General features: G+C 40.5%; 1 protein-coding gene across 1 annotated transcript; it reads left to right on the top strand.

The window, feature by feature from the left end:
* The first annotated feature begins 1,065 nt into the window (after positions 1–1,065).
* Positions 1,066–17,583, top strand: txndc16 (thioredoxin domain containing 16). Its single transcript, XM_085348007.1, has 20 exons — positions 1,066–1,479; positions 1,743–1,913; positions 3,192–3,274; positions 3,357–3,430; positions 4,432–4,506; positions 4,728–4,849; positions 5,341–5,431; positions 7,562–7,730; positions 9,355–9,524; positions 9,608–9,668; positions 9,759–9,900; positions 9,989–10,135; positions 10,487–10,546; positions 10,915–11,113; positions 11,336–11,472; positions 12,488–12,566; positions 13,012–13,153; positions 15,042–15,229; positions 15,338–15,528; positions 17,288–17,583. Exons 2-20 carry the CDS (start codon positions 1,757–1,759, stop codon positions 17,476–17,478), a joined length of 2,478 nt encoding a protein of 825 aa, XP_085204133.1. The 5' UTR covers positions 1,066–1,479; positions 1,743–1,756; the 3' UTR covers positions 17,479–17,583.
* Positions 17,584–18,653: the final 1,070 nt, after the last annotated feature.

The following is an 18,653-nucleotide window of genomic DNA, read 5'->3' as shown; positions in this document are numbered from 1 at the left end:
GAGAGTCCCAGATATAAACCTAGTGGAAGTAACCCCCCACAGAGGGACAAAAACCCGAAACTCTGGCTGATTGGGACCCACACCCAGTTTCACACCTTGGCTCAGGGGATTAGAGGATCATCAGGGGGTCCTTTTGTCCCTCTGTGGGGGGATTCTCCCACTAGGTTTATATCTGGGACTCTCCACCATTTGACCTTAGAACTGAAGAAGCTTCTCGGATGAGAGGTGAAACGTTTTCAAGTAACTTAAAGAAGTCCAGACGCTTTTCTTTGCAAGCTCCTTTGACCACAGCTCCTTTTCTTTTCTTTTTTTAATAAAGTGCATTCAGGCGACTGTGTTGTGATTTAGCGCTTTATAAATAAATTGAATTATCATTTATTTTCACTCCTGTCCTTGTCCCTGACCATTTCCAGAGGAATATTAATCAATATCACCAATTTGTACAGAGGTCATTAGAAGAGAGGTACAACAGCCAAGGTTTAGGGGTGCATTTCAACCAGTGGTGTTGGGTATCTTATCAAAATTGATTGAATTATAAACGCAGAAAAGTACCGTTAGATTCTGATCCGCCATGCAATACAAACAGGAACGCATCTGATTGGCAGCAGTTTAATTTTCCATCATCACACTGAGCCCAAACACACTGCCAAGGCAATAAAAGTATACCTGGATAGAAAAACCTAATCAGTCATTGATTTTTTTCGTCTCCAGAGTCTGAGCCTCGATATTATTGAAGCAGTGCTGGATAATATTGACAGAAAGCAGAACAAAAGACAGCCAACATCCCAAGAAAGAGCTTAAAATGTCATTCGAGAAGCTTGGGGAACCATTCCTGAGGACTGCTTAAAAAATTAGAAGAAATAGAGGCTGTGATGAAGAATATAGCTGGTGATACATGATATTGACTTTCAAGCTCTTTATAACTGTACAGTCCTTGTTTTTGGCTTATATGCTATATTTTCATGTTTGCTTGCACGTATAAATAAATTTAAAAAAATATATATTATTGTGGTTTTATTTTGAAACGCTTCCCGGAAGTGCCGTCGTAACTGAGCATTTAACAGTGTTTTGCTAAGATTGGAGAGTCACATCTTGAACTATTTTCTTAGATTTCATTGTGTATCAAGGCGAAAAATAACATTGGAAACAGTTTTGGTTTGGGCCTAGATTCCCCGCGGACATATAGCGACATGCATATTCTAAATTTAAAACTAATATCAGCTAATTGTTAGCTATTTAAAGCCCTTAGCACGAATATCCATCAATAGGCAGCTAGCAAGCCTAGCTAAAGAATTAGCTTTTAAGAAAATCTTAAAGCGGTGTTTTTGGACTTTTTGGACGTTTTATATTTGTAAGATGGTTTTTTGCTCATAATTATCGCTGTGATGTTTCTCCCTCCAACAATGCTTTAGCTGTGGTTTTTACCTCTTGGAAAGAAACAAGTTAAGCCTTAAGGTTTTCTGCAGTCTGCTTCTTCAGGTAACAGATAGCATGCTTTTTTTGTCACTTCTTGCGTGCTGCTGTTCATTTGATTGAGCCGAACAAGAAATATTAACCAGTTATAGCAGATGGTATGGGTCACATAAAAAAAATAACGAGCCTTAATCGTCCCCTTTTCTTGTTTAGGACTCAAATATGACAGCTCCCCTGCGCAGTTTGGAAATTTCAGAAGCTGAGATTATTACAAACTCTATATATATATATACAATTGTGCTCCTTTAACAGTATTGTTTCTTCCAAAGAACACACCTCAGCCATGATGTGGATGTGTGTTACTGTCTTCCTGCTGTGGATGAGGTCGGGACGGTGCACAGACAAGGCCAACACTTCAGACCTGATTGAATACACAGCTGCGGACTTTTATGAGAAATTGCATTCTGGGAAGATGATGTTCATCTATTTTGAGCATCAAGGTAGGCCGCTCACTGCTCATGCTATCTCAGCTGTGCTGCTGTATATTTGTCATAGGTCCCACGCTCCTCATTATCAGGCTTGTGATGTGAAACATGCAAGCGTGCTGAACAAGTGTATTTTGATGAGTTCAACATGCTAATGAAATTAGCAGCCATGCTGACGTGACGTCAGTTTACTGAAATAAGGAGCTGTGCGGCATTTTTGCAGGAGAGCCATCTCTTCTACATGAAGAGATGAAGAAGAGCTTTGCAGAGATTCTAGATGATGCTGGAGGGTTAAAAAGACCAAAATGACTACCAGAACATCAATGTGTTGTTTCTGGCTGTGCATAAATAGTGAGTGACATTCTGTCTGCTAGGGCCCTATTCCAGGAAGCAGGATTAGCTAACATCTCTGGGTTTGCTTTCACCATAAATAAGGGAAACTCTCGCTTTCTGTTCCAGAAAGACGATTAAATTAAATTCTGAGTCAGTTGCCAGGGTAACAGACTCTGTGAACTAGACCTGCTGGCAGGCTTAGTTCACAGAGACAGTTTCTCTCTGACTCCTCCCCTCCTGAACCAGGTGACTGATGCTTTGATTCCATTCCAAGGTAATAAAGTTGCTGTCAAAGCTCATGTTATGTTTTTACAGACACAGAAATACCAGTTTTACGGGAGTTTGCTGTTTTGTGTACTTAACATGAACACTTTCCCAGTTATTGAGTCATAAATATATAAGGACAGAGACAGCGATCACGTTTATTCATAACCAGCTCACAATCAATTCTGTAGAGTCCACAACTCTAACTCTGTGTGTGGGCAGTACTGCAAACATTTACTGTATGTTACACACTGATCAATGATCAATTATTAGTCGTGCTGTAATCGGTCACACTAATGGAAAACTGTCTGTCACAGTTGGATCTTGCAAATGATGTGTACTTTTGAGTGAAGCTGAAGCTGAAATGACTTTAAGGCTCTAAACTGAATCAAATGTATTTAGAGTGACGTTTTCAAAGCAGCTACAGTCTGATTGTAATCCAAACACATTTAATGTTGAAATGTGTTCACAGATTGAGATTCAGTCATTAAATGATGTCAAACAACATTTTTTTTTAAGGTTTAGTTTTTTAAAAGTTCAGTTTAATAAAAAAAATTAAATCTTTAATACATGTGAATGTGTAGCATAAGATGAGTAAGAGAAAATTCATCATACATTAAAACGTGTGGATTCAGATTAATGGAAAGCAGTCCGTGTCTGAAAGGCGTTTCTCTTTGTCGCCTCCTCTGTTTCCAGTCTCTCCGACCATCTCTCTGTTCCTGGTGGAGTTGGAGAAGTCTGTTGAAGCTCTTCAGGATTATGGAGTACTAGTTGGTAAGGTAAGTGTAGACCCCTGTGAGCACTGCGCTTCATCAGTCATTGAAGTTGATGTTGAATCACTTTTTTGTCGTTGCTTTTTAGGTGAACTGTAACAAAGAGCTGGTTTACACGTACTGCGCAGAGGAACAGCTGCTGCACACTGCTTTTTTGTTCAGGTGAGTTGTAAAGTCTCAGTATGTGTTCATTCTAAAATGACCAGAACATGGAGGGGCAGCCAATCAGAAGAAAGATGTTTTAAAGGATGGGCAAAGTGAACTAAAATAGCTTGTTTCTGAGCGTGGGTGAAGTGGGACCTACAGCAGCCAAAGCACAATAAGTGACGGTTATTTTAAAGTGTGAATCATGCTAAGCTACAGTAACAGAATGGAAGAATAACAATTCAAGTCTGTAAATAAGGATAATAAATCTGCTGATTGTCTCTTTCTCTGTGATTTCCAACTTAATTCACTGGCATTTGTTCACACTGGGAAGTGATGTTCACATTTAATGTAAAAATTGGTGTAATTTAGCTCTGTGTTTGAATTTGATCTCTGACTCATCAAGAAAGAAAAGACGTAGCTTCCCTTCAACCTGATTCCTGACTCCATGAGCAATCAGATCCCAACTCTGTTGGCTGTGTTAAACAGGCAAAGTTATTCCACCAAACTATATCTAACTGGTCTCTCCCCCACTTCAATTTCTGTTGCTCCTCAGTATGAAAATATCTGCTGCCACCTGTTGGCATCCACCCTAAATGCTCTGCATCAGAGTCCAGAGGAAGTTCTAACTACATGTTGGAAGGACTACTGCTCATATTAATGAAAACTTTACTCTCATTGTATTTCTAACAATCAACACAAAAGGTATTATCCCAGCTATCATCACTGAGATACACTATTAATGCTACTGTATCAACCTTTTTACCTACTCCCCTAATATATAGTAATGAAGTGGACAAAGTATTATGGAAACTGAAATGTAATGCAGTAAACTTCTTAACAGCTTCCCTTTAAAACTAGAATTTGTAACTGTAAAAAAACATTCAGTGTCCATAAAGTTTCATCAATGACTTTCAACAGCAGTGAGAATAAAAACTGAACATTATAACCTTCATGAGGGTTTTTGTGTCTGCATGGTTGCAATCTCGTTGAATCTGCCCTTGTCTTTCTGTTGCTAGAGGCGGTAAGGAGTTCTTGAGTTTTGATTTGGACACTATCTTTGACGTCAACTCGATAGTCTCCGAAGTCTTGTTGTAAGTAAGGCTTATGCTCTGTGTTGTAGAGACCTTTGTGAAACTTTAACTTTTGAACCCTTTAGGATCACATACATTCAGATGATCCACTGAGATTGAACCAGAACCAAAGTCACTCATTATTTTTTGTCTTTTGGTGAGCTTTGTTGGGGGAAAAAATGAAAGGAGGGAGCCAAACGTGTACTTCTGGCATTTAACTGAAGACGGCTTTTCTCTTCCAGCGCCATTCTACGTGATGAGATAAAGTATGTCCACACAGACGCTGACCTCCTTGCAATGGAAAAGGCAGCCAGAGGGAAGAAAGACATTGTGCTTGGTTATGTTTGCAGTCTGGGAACACAAGGTATGGGAAGAAGGACAGGAAGGATAGTAATTAATGTAAGGCTGGGCAGTTAATTCAAAAGGAATCAAAACGGACAATCACAATCTTGCCCGTGTCTGTTATTTTTGTTTCTTTGTTTTTCATTTCTGTTAATACTTATATAAACTATAAAACATACCGTTTGTGTTGTCACATGACTCAGAGCGTAATTCGAACACTGAGCCGACTGTAAAACTCCAGCAGATGGTGATTCTACATTGCCCACAGGTGCGAGTGTTGTCCGTCTCTCTGTGTTAGCCCTGCGACAGGTCACCAGCCTGTGTATGTGTATGCATAATCATTCATCGATCAAAATTCAAAATCATGATGTTAATTTGAGGTCATATCACCAAGTCCTAAATTAAAGATGGTAAACTTTTTAGTAGCTACTCATAGGTTTGATCGTACTTTGTAAGACACACATTGTCCCAGTGATTGATTAAATGTATCATCTTTGTTTGTTTTTTCTTAAGAGCACAGATCGATTATGGAGACGGCCTATGTGTATGGATCCAAATATCAGTTTATTCTCATAACAGGAGGACCCGTTTTGAAGCACCTAGGGTATGTTCTTTTTGGCCTTTCTTTGTGTACAGAGCAGGAGTCAATGACAACACTTGTACCTGGGAAGTATTCACAGCGCTTCACTAGTTCAGCATCTTGTCACGATACAGCCTTCTTTCAAGTTAGATTAAATTCAGTTTTCAACTAAAACATTCTACACACAATACCCCATAATGACAAAGTGACATTAGTTCGCTTGAATTTCTTGTAAATGTATTTAAAAAAAACCACACAAATATAACATGTACATAAGTATTTTTACAACTTGATTGGAGTCCACCTGTAGTAAATTCATTTGGATGTCATTTAGAAGACACACCAAGCACAAACCAAGCCGCAAAGTTCAAGGAACTGTCTGTAGACCTCTGGTGCAGGATTGTATAAAGGCACAGATCTGGGGAAAGTCCCAATGAGCACAGAGGGTTCAGGGTAGAAGGGCCTTAGGCTATGTCCACACTAATGCGCTTTGAAAACGCATCTTTAATTCTCACTCGCTTTTGCAACTTTGTACTTTTGTGTTACTCACAGCAACAACTCCACCTCATTGTTAGTCCATTTAAAAAACTCAGTGCTTTTCCTCAACATTTTACTGCGACGTTTCAAAGAGCTGGAAAGTAAATAAACGGTAGACAAAAATGAGGCAGGTCGAATCGTCTTGCTTTTCCCGCATGCACAGGACTGGAACATAAGTGTTTTCGGACGTTTCAATGTGGACGCAGAACTCTGTGAAAACGACTGAAAACACTAGTGTGGACGTGGAGCGTTTTTCAGACGAAAACAGTTTTCAAATCTATCCGGGCTAGTGTGGACGTAGCCTTAGTCAGGGACGTAACAAAGAACACAATAGTTGCTCTGACAGAGCTCCAGGAGAACCTTCCAGAAGGACAACCACTTATGCAGCACTTCAGTAATCAGGCCCGTGTGGTAAAGTGGCAAGATGTAAGCCACTGCTCAGTAAGAGACACATGACAGCCTACGTGTAGTTTGCCAAAAGGCACCTGAAACAAAATTCTCTGGTCTGATGAAACAAGGACTAACTTTGGTTTGGCCTGAATACTGTGGGCCGTGTCTGAAGGAAACCAGGCATCACTCATCACCAGGCCAATACCATCCCTACGGTGAAGCATGGTGGTGGCAGTATCATGCTGTGGGAATGGTTTTTTGGAGCACGAACTGGGGGACCAGCTATGTACAGAGACATCCTTAATGATAACCTGCTGAGTTATCATCCAACAGGACAACAACCTAAACACACAGCCAAGATAACAAAGAAGTGGCTTCAGGACCTCTCTGTGAATACCTTTGAGGGGCCGGCCAGAGCTCAGACTTAACCCGATTAACCCGATGGCTGTGCACCAATGCTCCCCATCCTGCCTGAGAGGAGAAACTCCCCCCAAAAAGTGTTTCTTGTTGCATCATACTCAAAAATACTTGAGGCTGTAATTTTGCCAAAGGTGCTTCAGCAAAGTATTGAGCAAAGGCTGTGAAAAATTGTGTACATTTAGTTTTGCTTTTAATTTTTAATGCATTTGCGAAAATATAAATCAAATGTTTTTCACCTTGTCATTATCGGGTATTGTGAGTAGAATTTTTCAGGTGATAAATGAATTGAATCCAGCTGGGGATAAGGCTGTAACATGACAAAATGTGGAACAAGTGAAGCGCTTTGAATATTACGTAACACAACATAGAAAAGAAGAAGCTGAGATTGAGGCTCTTTGCAAAGTGTCCTACAGCTGTGCAGCAAATGTAGTTCCAGCTACAGCAGCTCGTGTGATATTTACTGAAAGTTTAAGATGACAGCTGATGTCTCTGCTGTGGCCTTGTGACCTCAGAGATACATGCTCAAAACCTTAAACTCACATGGCGTGAAAACCAAAGGGACTGTCATTCGAAACAGGCTTTTAACATACCCAGGATAATTTTTGCTTTTCTGGTCTGACTCCAAATACTTGGGAGAAAATATGAAAAGTCTGACATCCTGCTGGAAATGCATAGACAAACACACAAGTGTGGATACAAAGAAAAGGATTCATGTAATTTCTCATGTTATAAACTAAAGACCCGACAGTATGAATGTGTTTGATGTTAGTCTGTGTTTTCAGGAAGTTGTCTCTGTGTGTCTTTCAGTGTAAACGAATCGTCTCCTTCGTCTCGAGTGTGGTTCCTCCACTGCAGAGTTCACAGTGGGTTCATGACCCCAATGACCTCTGAGCGCTGCCCTTTGACCCGCATGAGGAAACCCCTATCCACCTTAAGCCTCCACTCCTTCCTGCAGCTCATGGAGGCTCCACTAGTTGTAAGCTGGTACAGGATTACTTTGTAAATTAATGCAAAATTTATCAGGTTATTTGGCGTATAAAATGTCATCGAGCTGTTGGCGTCGTGCGAACAGAGTGAAGTTCATGGTTCAGTTTTCTTTGCGTTAGCTGAGTTGACAAAACCCCAGTCAGAGATAAGGGTTGTTATCAGTGTTCTTTCTGCTTTAGGCTCAGTGTCTGTGCTCATTTGGTGATACAGATCTATGCAAATAAGACAAGACAGCGGTGCTGCAGTTGGTTGTTAATCTTCTCAATTTCTGATCTTCACAAACATGCCAAAAAAACAGAATACTGTCTTGAGTTGTTTAAGTGTTTTATTTCTCAGTGCCCTGTCATTCCTGCTGTTTGTTACTAATGTGACAGCTGCACATCAGCGCTCTGACACCTCAGATACATTAAAATATTTAGTCAGTGTGTTCAATCTCCCACAAGCTCATAGAGGAAAAATTGAGAACGCTTTATTTGTTGCCAGGTCAAAGTGAAATTTATTTTAATAAATGAAGATTATTGGCAAGAAGTGGCCAACAGATGTAACTGATCACTTTTCTAATCTGATCTCTGTTAGGTGCAATTCCAGCTGCTGTAACTCTTTGGCTGGGCTTCAATCAGTGGCATTAGTAAGGTACGGCTTAACAACTTTCATGTATAAAGTGTATTTCTTCAGCAATGAGTCTTTATAGCTCTAAAGCAGGGATGTCCCCGCCGTAGTACATTTTCCAGTTGACCGGATTGGACACTTTGGCAGGTCATTTCTAGCCCCCGGGCCTCACAGTAGGCATCCCTGCTCTAAAATATATTTTAAGTGAAAGATTCGGTGAGAAGCTGGGCTTCAGCATAAGTTACCACAGTGATTTAGCAAGGGTAAAATAGACCAACCTTCATGACACTGACAACTAAACTAAACTAACCTGTTAAACTCAGCGGTCCAAAACAAAAGAGCAAGATCAAAAAGAAATTCAGGAGTTCAGTCATTAAGAAGCAACAAGAGTGTATGAAATGATGCAAGAGACAAAACTACTGATGTGTCTCTAAGTGGAGATGTTGCTGATGGGGCTAGCGAACATAAGAAAAAGGAGAACACAGCCTCCTGTTCTCTTTGTGTATAGTAGTCACATATCGTGACATTTCTTTCAGTTACCTGTAGGCTGACGTTTCTGAGGTGCGAATAAAAGTTGGACTTACTCGATGCTTCCTGTAAAAGCAGCTTTAATAACAATATAAGACTCACTACGCAAGCTTCTTCACAGTTCACAAGTCAAGTCAATTTAGTTTTATAGTGTCAAATCATAACAAATGCTTTATATTGTAAGCTAAAGATCCTCCAGTAATACTGAGAAAACCCAACGATCAGATCACCACCTATGAGCAAGCACTTGGCGTCAGCGGGAAGAAAAAACACCCTTTTAACAGGAACACAGCATATTAGATCATGTGGTTATTGTGCTGTCATTGCAGCTGTGTTTTGTAAGTAGACCTTTAGAAAAAAGCAACGTACAACTTACCAAATTTACAAAAAAAGTAACCATGAGCATGTTGTGCACAAAGAGCCACCCTACCACCAGGAGTAGAATCTCTTAACACTTTGTGTCTCTTCCTTACCAGACCGAGGTGTACGACGACCCCTCCTCAGTCCAGCCCCCCCAGTTCCCCTACCAGCAGACTCCCCAGGTCTTCCTCTTCTCTCATCCCGCAACCGAGCACCTGGACCTCGATACGGCCACCACGCTGGCCTGGAGGCTGCGAGGCCTCGCCCTGCTGCTGCTTGTACACAGGTGTGCAACAGCTCCAGCTACATGTACGAGCATGGATATGAAGACATTAAGATAATTTCTTTTATGGGTTTGTGTGTTTCCAGGCAGAGCCCTGCAGTGAAAACCCTTGATGAGTACAATGCTGCTTACAGGCTGCCTGAGAAGGTGTGACTCTAACATGGCACGAGATAATACACAGAATGAGAGTACCTGTTATTCTTACCCACGTTTTTGTTTGTGTGTGTGCACCTCCAGAGTTTAGAAGTAAAGTATTTGACCTTAAACAGCCTCGATGAGGTGTTGGTGCTGTTCGCAGATCAAGAAAAAGATGAAGAGGAGGAGGAGGATGAAGAAGACAATGAAGGTGTGGATGATGATGAGGAAGATTCACATTTTGGTAAAGGGACTCAAGAGTGAAAGAAGCGTGAAGAAAAGGAAGAATGAGAACAGGAGATTAACTTTTTTGTGTCTGCATCTGTCTCCAGGCAAGCTGGACGATGAAATCGCAGCAGCAGTTTTTGAAAACAGAGGCACCTTATCGGACATGGATTCAGTTACCCAACTGACGTCTGACAACTTTCACAGTGCAGTAGCACAGAGTGGCCTCACAGTGGTGCTCTTCTACCTCAAATGTAAGACAGAGTCGCTGCTTTAGAGGCGTCTTGGCACTTTAGGCAGTTAATACAACAAATTCAGTATTTACCAGGAAAGAGAAACTACATGTATAGAATCATCAGAAAAATCTGATATAAAACTCTAACAATGTTGCTCATTTACCGTACTTCTAACAGTCTTTATGAAGCCTTTTTCCTCCCCATGGAAGTTATACTTCTACCACCATATTTACTGTTTTGGAATTCATCTCTTTCATATAATGTCTCTTATATGAACCAGGCATACTTTATGTTTAAAAAAAAAAAAAAAAAGTTTTCCTCTTGAACATGAAATGCAAGTAAATTGCAGTTTCTGTTTTCTCCCACCAGGGGATGCTGTTTCAATGGCTTTTCTCAGCTCTTTCATTGAAGTTGCAGAGAGACTTGCAGGTAAACAAGCAGTTTTTTTGGGGGGGGGGGGGCTATGTTTCCACTGTTTATTTTAGCAGACGTCAAAACAGAGATCTGTATTTGAACAGAAGTGTGTTTGGATGGCAGTACCACGTCAGTTATGACTCCTATTATTGTGCTTTACAGTTTGTCTAAATTTACAAAAGATGAAACCCCCTTGTGAACCAACATACAGTCGTCTAAATCCATGTACTGAATGAATTGCCCTTTTGCCTTAACCACAAAGGATTGTTATCTAGGCAGATGTAATATTCAGGCCTCATTTGCACATTTCAAAACTTGATTAATAGCAACAATGGATAGAAAATTCACTCATCAACACATGATTTGCTCTCACTGACCTTAAGACTCAGAGGTCAACGAAGTTCAGATGAGTGTGGTCGACTGCAGCGAATGGACCGACCTCTGCGCCGCTCAGCCAGGCAGTGCTGTCCCCTTCCAGCCAATCACTGCCTTTCCCAGTGTCTTGCTTCTTCACCCCCAGCATCCGGCCCAGCACTTCAGAGGAATGCTGGGTAGTGAGTCACTACATCGCTTCATCATGATGTGAGAAAACATGAATATAACTTTGAAGTCATATATAAGCCTTTAACCTCAGTCGGGTCCAAATCAAGGACTGATGAAATAGCAGTTAGTGTACTTGTACAATCCTTTCCCTTTAACCTGAAATAGAAATGGAGGTGTGTTTAGTCTTGTAGCGCTGTCTTTTTAATGTCAGTCTACTTACATGTACACGTGTGTTTGTGTGGACTTGATTTTTTTAACCAGAAGCCGTGTAGCTTCTCCTGTTCGTCTGTCCACTCTAGAGGAAGCGCAATCATTCCTTCTGGAAGTGCCTCATCCTGAGCTAGCAGGGTACCAGCTTGACAGAGTTGTGGGATTGTTTGAGGCCCAGACACAAACAGGTAAGATGTTGTTATTGTGCATTGTTGTTGCAAGGGAAGCCTCAGTGCAAATGCTAAACTTCTATTAGTTATGGTTATACTACTAAGGAAGATCTCCCAGTAGCTGCAATCAAAACAAGAACTTTTAAGGGAGTGGGGGAGAAATACTTGGAGGTGTTTTGTAGCTGTTAATTAACACTTTTGTCTGTACTCATTCACATTCAAAGCTATCTCAATGTTAGCATTGTGTTTACAGTAACAGAGTAGGTGTAATCAGCTAATACTTACTCTGGCTAATATATAAAAGATACATTTAGCTACTGTGACCTCTGTTGGTTTGTGAACTCCTGTTTTAAAGCGATGAGATGAGTGTTTTTACTGTTGCTATCTTGGTGTTTGGAAAGTGGGGGTGATAAATAAGGGGCAGATCACTACACATGATCACTATATGAATGGGAGTGGTAAACAATCGAGTGGGAAAGTAGCTGTCTGTCTGCTTTGTCACAATAAATTCAATTTCATTTATATAGCACCAAATCACAACATCAGTCATCTCAAAGTGCTTTATATTGTAAGGTAGACCCTACAATAATAGATACAGAGAAAATATACTAGATACTGGAACCAATGAAGGGAAGCTCTCTCTTTCATAGGAGCTACAGTATTGAGAGTCGTACGTAATGAGGAGGTAAAATTATTAACAAGATAATCTTCCAGAAGGAAGTCGCCCAGGATTTTCACATTGATATCACTGAGGCTGCTTGCTTGGTGCATCCACTGCGACAGTTGAGCGATCGGTCAAAATAAATTGCAGTGTGAGTGTTCATGGTAATGTGGAAATATATCACCTGATCTAACAATGCAGCTCGTTGTTGTGCTTTCATTCAGTTCTGGACAACACAAACGAATGAGTTCAGATTCTGCTCATTGTTGATTTTAGTCTTTTCCTCTTTGTTATTTTAAATAGACAGTGTGTTTCCAGTATCTTGTATTACTTACTCTTTCTTTCCAAATTTTTCTTTATTGCCATGTTTAGCAGCGTTTACCGAAGCAGCAAAGTCCCTGAGAGGAGACGCACTGACTGGACTGCTGACAGATGAACTGGCAGAGAAATGGTACGAGCTCTACCATTTCAAGGTTGAGGCAATTTGGCAAACTGCTTCTTCGAGTTTAAAGTCCTAAATTACTGGAAGTTTTGAAAAACACACTGTAGCTGAAGTTTGAAAAGCACAAAATATAGTTCCATGAGTTGTCTGTTTTTCCTAACTTTGAAATGTAGGATTTCCAATTGCTTTTAAAGGCTTTAGGAGATGGACAGTTAAGCAGTTTGTTTTTGAGGGGTGGAAATCCTACATGTACCTACTATAATCCAACCTGGCTTTGGAAAGACGCTTTAATCAGTGTTGTAGTTACATTTTGTAAAGGTTTAGACATACCTGTCATTAGAAACTTAGCTGTGATTCTAATGTTTAATATTTAAACTTTAACCATTTAAAATATTGTTTATTAGTTTTACTTATATTGTGCGTGTGCGTGCGTGCGTGCATGTTGACTATGCAGGGCTGCAGACCACACTGTAGACCTTCCCGCAGTGTTAGTGTTTCCATCTTGGAGGACACACACTCATCCTTTCACACTGCCTGCCTCCTCGTCTGCTGAAGAGCTGCTCACACACATTAACACTGCGCTGCTCCACCCAATGGTAAACCATAGTGTGTGTGTGTGTGTGTGTGTGTGTGTGTGTGTGTGTGTGTGTGTGTACACTTGTCTTTATCATTTTTTGCAAAATTAGTCACAAATTCAAGTTGGATGACTTGTTTCAATGCAATCATCCAGTCAGGAATAGTGAGTGAATAACTAAGTCCAGCTTGATTTTAATCACTATAATCCGTCCATCTTCTTCCTCTTATCTGGGGCCGGGTCGTGGGGGCAGCAGCTTAAGCAGAGAAGCCCAGACCTCCCTCTCCACGGCCACCTCTTCCAGCTTCCGAGAGATATAAACTCTCTAGTGTGTCCTGGGTCTGCCCCAGGGCCTTGTCCCAATGGGAGATGCCCAAAACACCTCACCCAGGAAGCGCTCATGTTGCTCATGGAGGAGCAGCAGCTCTACTCTGGGGCCCTTCTGGGTGGCTGAACTTCTCACCCTATTTCTAAGGGAGAAGCCAGCCACCCTTCGGAGGAAGCTCATTTCCACTGCTTCTATCCGCGATCTCGTTCTTTCGATCACTACCCACAGCTCGTGACCATAGGTGAGGGTAGGGACATCGATCGGCCAGTAAAGTGAGAGCTTTGCTTTTACACTCAGCTCTCTCTTCACCACGACGGACCAGTACAGTGTGTCCGCTTCACTGCAGCCGCACCAATCTGTCTGTCGATCTCCCGCTCCCTTCTCCCGTCACTCTTGAACAAGTACCCGAGATGCTTAAACTCCTCCACTTGGGGCAGGAACTTGTCCCTGACCCAGAGTGAGCACTCCACCCTTTTCTTGGCCTTTGAGGACCTCCTTAATCCCACTTGAAAATACATTACAATACAATATACAATTCTTGGATGTTTATAAAAGCCACTATGGCGTGTTCATAGTATCATAGTCTCAGGTAATGGGCTTCACATGTGGTTTAGTTACGGCTTTCCAAATACAGAGGTCATGCCAGGTCAGAGTAATGCTTCGGTAATCCTTGATGGATGATAAGATGGGTTAAGGGTCTGATTCCTGCTGTGGAAATGCTTCCATGGAGCTTGGGATCAAAAGTCCAGTCAATGACACATTCTCCCCTCTGGCTGTGCTGATGACCTCACACCAATCAATCACAGAATATGACTTGATACAATGAGTTAAATGGAGACATTAACACTTGCTTCTGTGTTATTTATGATGGTGAGAGAGTGACCTGGACTGAAATGTGTCATATATAATTCAAGGAGAATTGCACCCTCAGAAAAATCCCTGCTAGTGTTAAAAGCTGCTGACGGGACTGATGAGGCGCTTTGTTTTATATCTCTTTGTTTCCTTTTAACTGTACAGAATTCGGAGAGTATTTAAACAGAAACGTGACAGTAATTTGTGTCAGTTATAGTAGATTGCACAGGTCAGCATTAAATCAGATTTGTGCATTGTCAGCAGATGACTCGCAGTACCGTCCACTCTCATGGATACGTTTATTTTGCAGTCGCAGCCTTGTACTCGTGCTCTGCTTAGTAAATCTTTATCACTTAATATTGGCTCAGCCATCTCACTATTTAATTGACAGACCCTCTTAAAATTCCACCTGCAGTTTTCTTCACAGGAAGTAAACAGCTGCTTCTAACATGCTTGGTGCTGACCTTTGTAAGCAGGTTTTCTGCAGGATGTTGCAGGTGCAGCAAAAACCAGTGATGTGTAAACTTTGGATAATTAGCCGAAACTCAAGATTTGTGCTGATTGTGTCAAAGTCAAACCTTCTCTTTTTCATTTGGGATGTTGTTCATTTCACTGGCCTGTGTTTTATCTGGTTTGTAGTGTGATGACTGAGTTTGTGAAAATGCAGATATTTGAAGTCTTTGTGTTATTTGGCACTTCTTCGTCCTCTTTTCATGATTTCTATCCCCAGCCTGAGCTGACTGTAGAAAATCTGCCATCCTTCCTCTTGCTGGGCAAAGCCCTACTCCTTCTGTTTGTGGGAGAGGAGGAGGACAAGATTGGGCGAAGGCAGAACCAGGCGCTGGTGAAGGAGATGAGAACATTAGTAGAGTCGGAAGGGGAAACGATGGAGCGATATTTGGCCTGCTGGATCCATCTGTACGTTTCTGTTTCTGCTTATTTGCTGCTCTATTTTTCCATCGTGTACACAATCCAAAATCCCCACTTTTTTATTTATACTTTTTTTAAAAATATATTTTGTTTTAGTGGACGCACTACAGCTGGTATGTCCGTCCTGGGGTCATACGTAGGCTTTATGCCCCCTCTTCCTGCACTAGTCCTCACACACTTGCCCTCTGGAGACCAAATATACCAGTACCCACCCAACACCCCCATAGTGGCTTCCTCAGTCCTTCACTGGCTGCAAAGGGTCGAGGATGGTACTGAGTCACCAACAGGTAAGGAGGAGAGAAGAGAAAGCTTAAAGCTGAGTTTACAATCCCATAAATTCCAAGACAGCTATGCTATACAGCTATAATTCTGCCTTATTACAGACAGTTAATGAACCGGTCACTCTTAAAAGCAGAATTGAGAGTAGAAATGTGCAAGATTACCTTAAAGATTTCAATGTTCAGGTCACCTTAGTCTGGATGGAATTTCCAGTCAATAAAAAATCAATAATAAACAATTCAACTATGCCTCAGATTTACCTTTAGCAGTTTGTAGATTCTAGTCACCTGGAATTTATTTGAGTTACAAGCACATTTTGAAAATCTCGCACAAAGTCATCAAATGAGACTGGATGCAACGACAAAAGCAGACATTGTGTGTGATTGTTGACTGACCTTTGTGATCAAGAGGCTGTCCTTCTGTCTATTTACATTTGCCTTTCTACATACAACAGTTAGTCTGAGAAATTACTTGTACTGGTGATATTTCTAAATAGAAATAATACCTGTGGTCAGCACATTCCCACCATAAAGACTGACTACACATTCAGCAGTCTTCTCTATCAGTGAGAGAACTGTTAATATAACTGTTGAACGTAGTTCAGATATGAAACCCGAACTATCTGGAGTCCTCTTTTAGCTCTGGAGTGTATAAAGGCAAGAGCCGAGATAAGATGCTGGTCTCCATCACTGAAATGCACAACGTTTAATTGATTCTCTGCACACAAACTGCAGACTAACAACCTTTTTACTAATGCAGCAGGACTTAAGGTTCTGTTTTTGACTTGCTGTAATCTTGTTTTAACCAAAACTCTTCTGCTGGATTGCAATGTATTCATTTTTACTATTCATCGATTTGGAAATGCTGTTAAACCTGTATTATGTTTGCAGACTCGCATTTAGTTTACAGGTAGCGATGGTTGTCATATATGAGTGAGTCCTAAAATTATTATTTGAAGTCATTTTATAAAAGTGAAAAAAGTTGTTGTGACGATTATAAATTGAACTTCAGGAACAAAAATGGTCTATAAATAAATAAAATTTTATTTAATTTATTTATAGAAATAAATAGAAGCAAAACTAAACACACTGAACATGGAACGCAAGACTATCAAAATAAACCAGGAAACACTAAGACACAGACTAACTCATAGCATGACACGGGAACTGAGAGGAAAGGACACACAAGGAAACAAGATGGATTAGGGAGATAACGGAGGAGATAACGAGGGGGACGCAGGAACAGATAATGGAGACGAGACACAGAGAGTGAGAGGAGAGACATGACGGTCTGGGGAAACATGGGATAAAAATGACAGGCAGGGGAGGGATGAAATGAGACATAAGGAGGAGAACATGGGAAGAGAAAAGGGAAAGAAGACACAAGGACACACACATAAACAGAGACACACAGAGAGGGACACAGAGGACAAAGACACAAGGGAAACCTAATAACCAAGGAGCTAAAACAGGACAACCTGGGCTATATAGAATAAACTCAAGAAGACTGGAGAAGTTAAGCCCGACTGATATATCGGCCAATATTAGCTATTTGCTGATATATTGTTATTGGCATTTAAAATGACTGATGAGTAAAGAAGACACAAACGAAATTGATGTTACAGCACTCTGACACCAGGTATCAACATTCCTGTGAAAATTCCTGTGTTTTACTTTCTAATCTTAAGACAAATATGCTTTTAACAATATGATTCATTTTAATTCTGTATGAAACTTCACATTATAATAAAATATTTTTGTTCTGTAGGTTTGCTGGATGAGGATAGCTGGCCACCTGCTTTTGAGTTCTATGACTTCTTGAAAATTATGGACATGCAGGAACCTGACTCTGCCCAGCAGCAAACTCCTAAGGAGGAGGAGGAAGAGGTTAATGTGAAAGAACATGTAGTGGTAGAGGACATGACAGGTGACAATCGTCACGCTCACTCTGAACTCTGAACATCAGATGGAAAGAACACTGCTGATCTGATTTGTCTGTTTCTTTGTTTAAGTTTTCTTTTCTATTAATAATATACAGCTTAAATGTTGGGTTACTGAGTATTTAATGAGAGATTATTATAATAATGTAATAATAGTAATAATAATATTTTTTCCATTGTGTTTTAATGTGACATGCTGGCTATTAAACCTTTCAGTTGTTCCTGGATGTTATTTTTGGATTTTTTTTTTTATTGAGACTGTTTCATTGTCTGATTTCTTACTGCTGTGATTTTGTGACTCTTTTAACTTTGTAGATGCATCTGATTGGCTGTTTTTGTTTGGTTTTGTTTTTAAAGCTGCTCATGTGCCAGTTAACTGAACTAATTATGTGTCAGTCAGTAAACTGTCCCTTAATTTCGTTGTAACTCATAAACCTTTGGAAAACAAAAAGTGTGTTTAACTATTTTTATGAACGCATTCATAAAAATGTGTTCATTCCATTCATTAACTCAAAAACCAGTCTTATGTGTTATCATCGTGTCATATCGTCTACTTGGTGAAACAAATATCTGTACCTTCGACAACATACGTTTTCAAAACAGACTCGTTACATTAGGTTCAGCAGTTTCATTTGTAGTGTTTATACTGAGGAGTTAAAGTGGGCTGGAAGGAGTGCAGGTGTCAGAATCTAGCTAGAGGAGGAAGCATGAAGACAGTGATGTTTATTTAGTTGCAGCTAATTTCAAATTCAGCGTTTCTATCAGCTCAACAAACACCAGCAAACACACAAACTCTGTGTGCAGTTTGTCACACTGTTTCTACTAGCTAAAGCTTCAGCTGCTGTATTTCCCAGGGACAGAACAGAGTGTGAGAACTTCACTCAGAGATGTAAGAAAAGACAGGACAGGAACAAGAGAGGTTAGATTTAAAGGATTACTCAGTGATGCCTGATAAACGGCAGATTTAAAGCTTACATATTTGCTAGGTATTTAATGGTTTCAGCTTAGTTTATTTTATCTAAAACTTAAGTGCACGGTCCCTGAGATTGACTCATACAGATCCCAGAGCACTCCAATGAAGTAATCAGTGAAGCTGATTACAGCTTAACAACCAGTACTGGGCAAGTTACCTTGAAAAAGTAATTAATTATATTTACTAGTTACTTCTTCAAAAAAGTAACTAAGTTAGTAACT

Source organism: Diplotaxodon limnothrissa, linkage group LG23, assembly GCF_057381915.1.
Source record: "Diplotaxodon limnothrissa isolate DT_005_m linkage group LG23, D_limnothrissa_male_GT1.1, whole genome shotgun sequence".
Taxonomy (NCBI): Eukaryota; Metazoa; Chordata; class Actinopteri; order Cichliformes; family Cichlidae; genus Diplotaxodon; species Diplotaxodon limnothrissa.
The sequence above is the reverse complement of the archived record's forward strand: the minus strand, read 5'-3'. Positions and strand labels throughout refer to the sequence as shown.

What these genes read in the sequence shown, in the direction of transcription:
- txndc16 (XM_085348007.1), top strand. Translation starts at nt 1,757, where the DNA reads ATGATGTGGATGTGTGTTACTGTCTTCCTGCTGTGGATGAGGTCGGGA. An exon ending in TTGCAGTCTGGGAACACAAG is followed by an intron (nt 4,850 to 5,340) that starts GTATGGGAAGAA and finishes TTTTTTCTTAAG; the next exon opens with AGCACAGATCGATTATGGAG. An exon ending in TGGTACTGAGTCACCAACAG is followed by an intron (nt 15,529 to 17,287) that starts GTAAGGAGGAGA and finishes TTTGTTCTGTAG; the next exon opens with GTTTGCTGGATGAGGATAGC.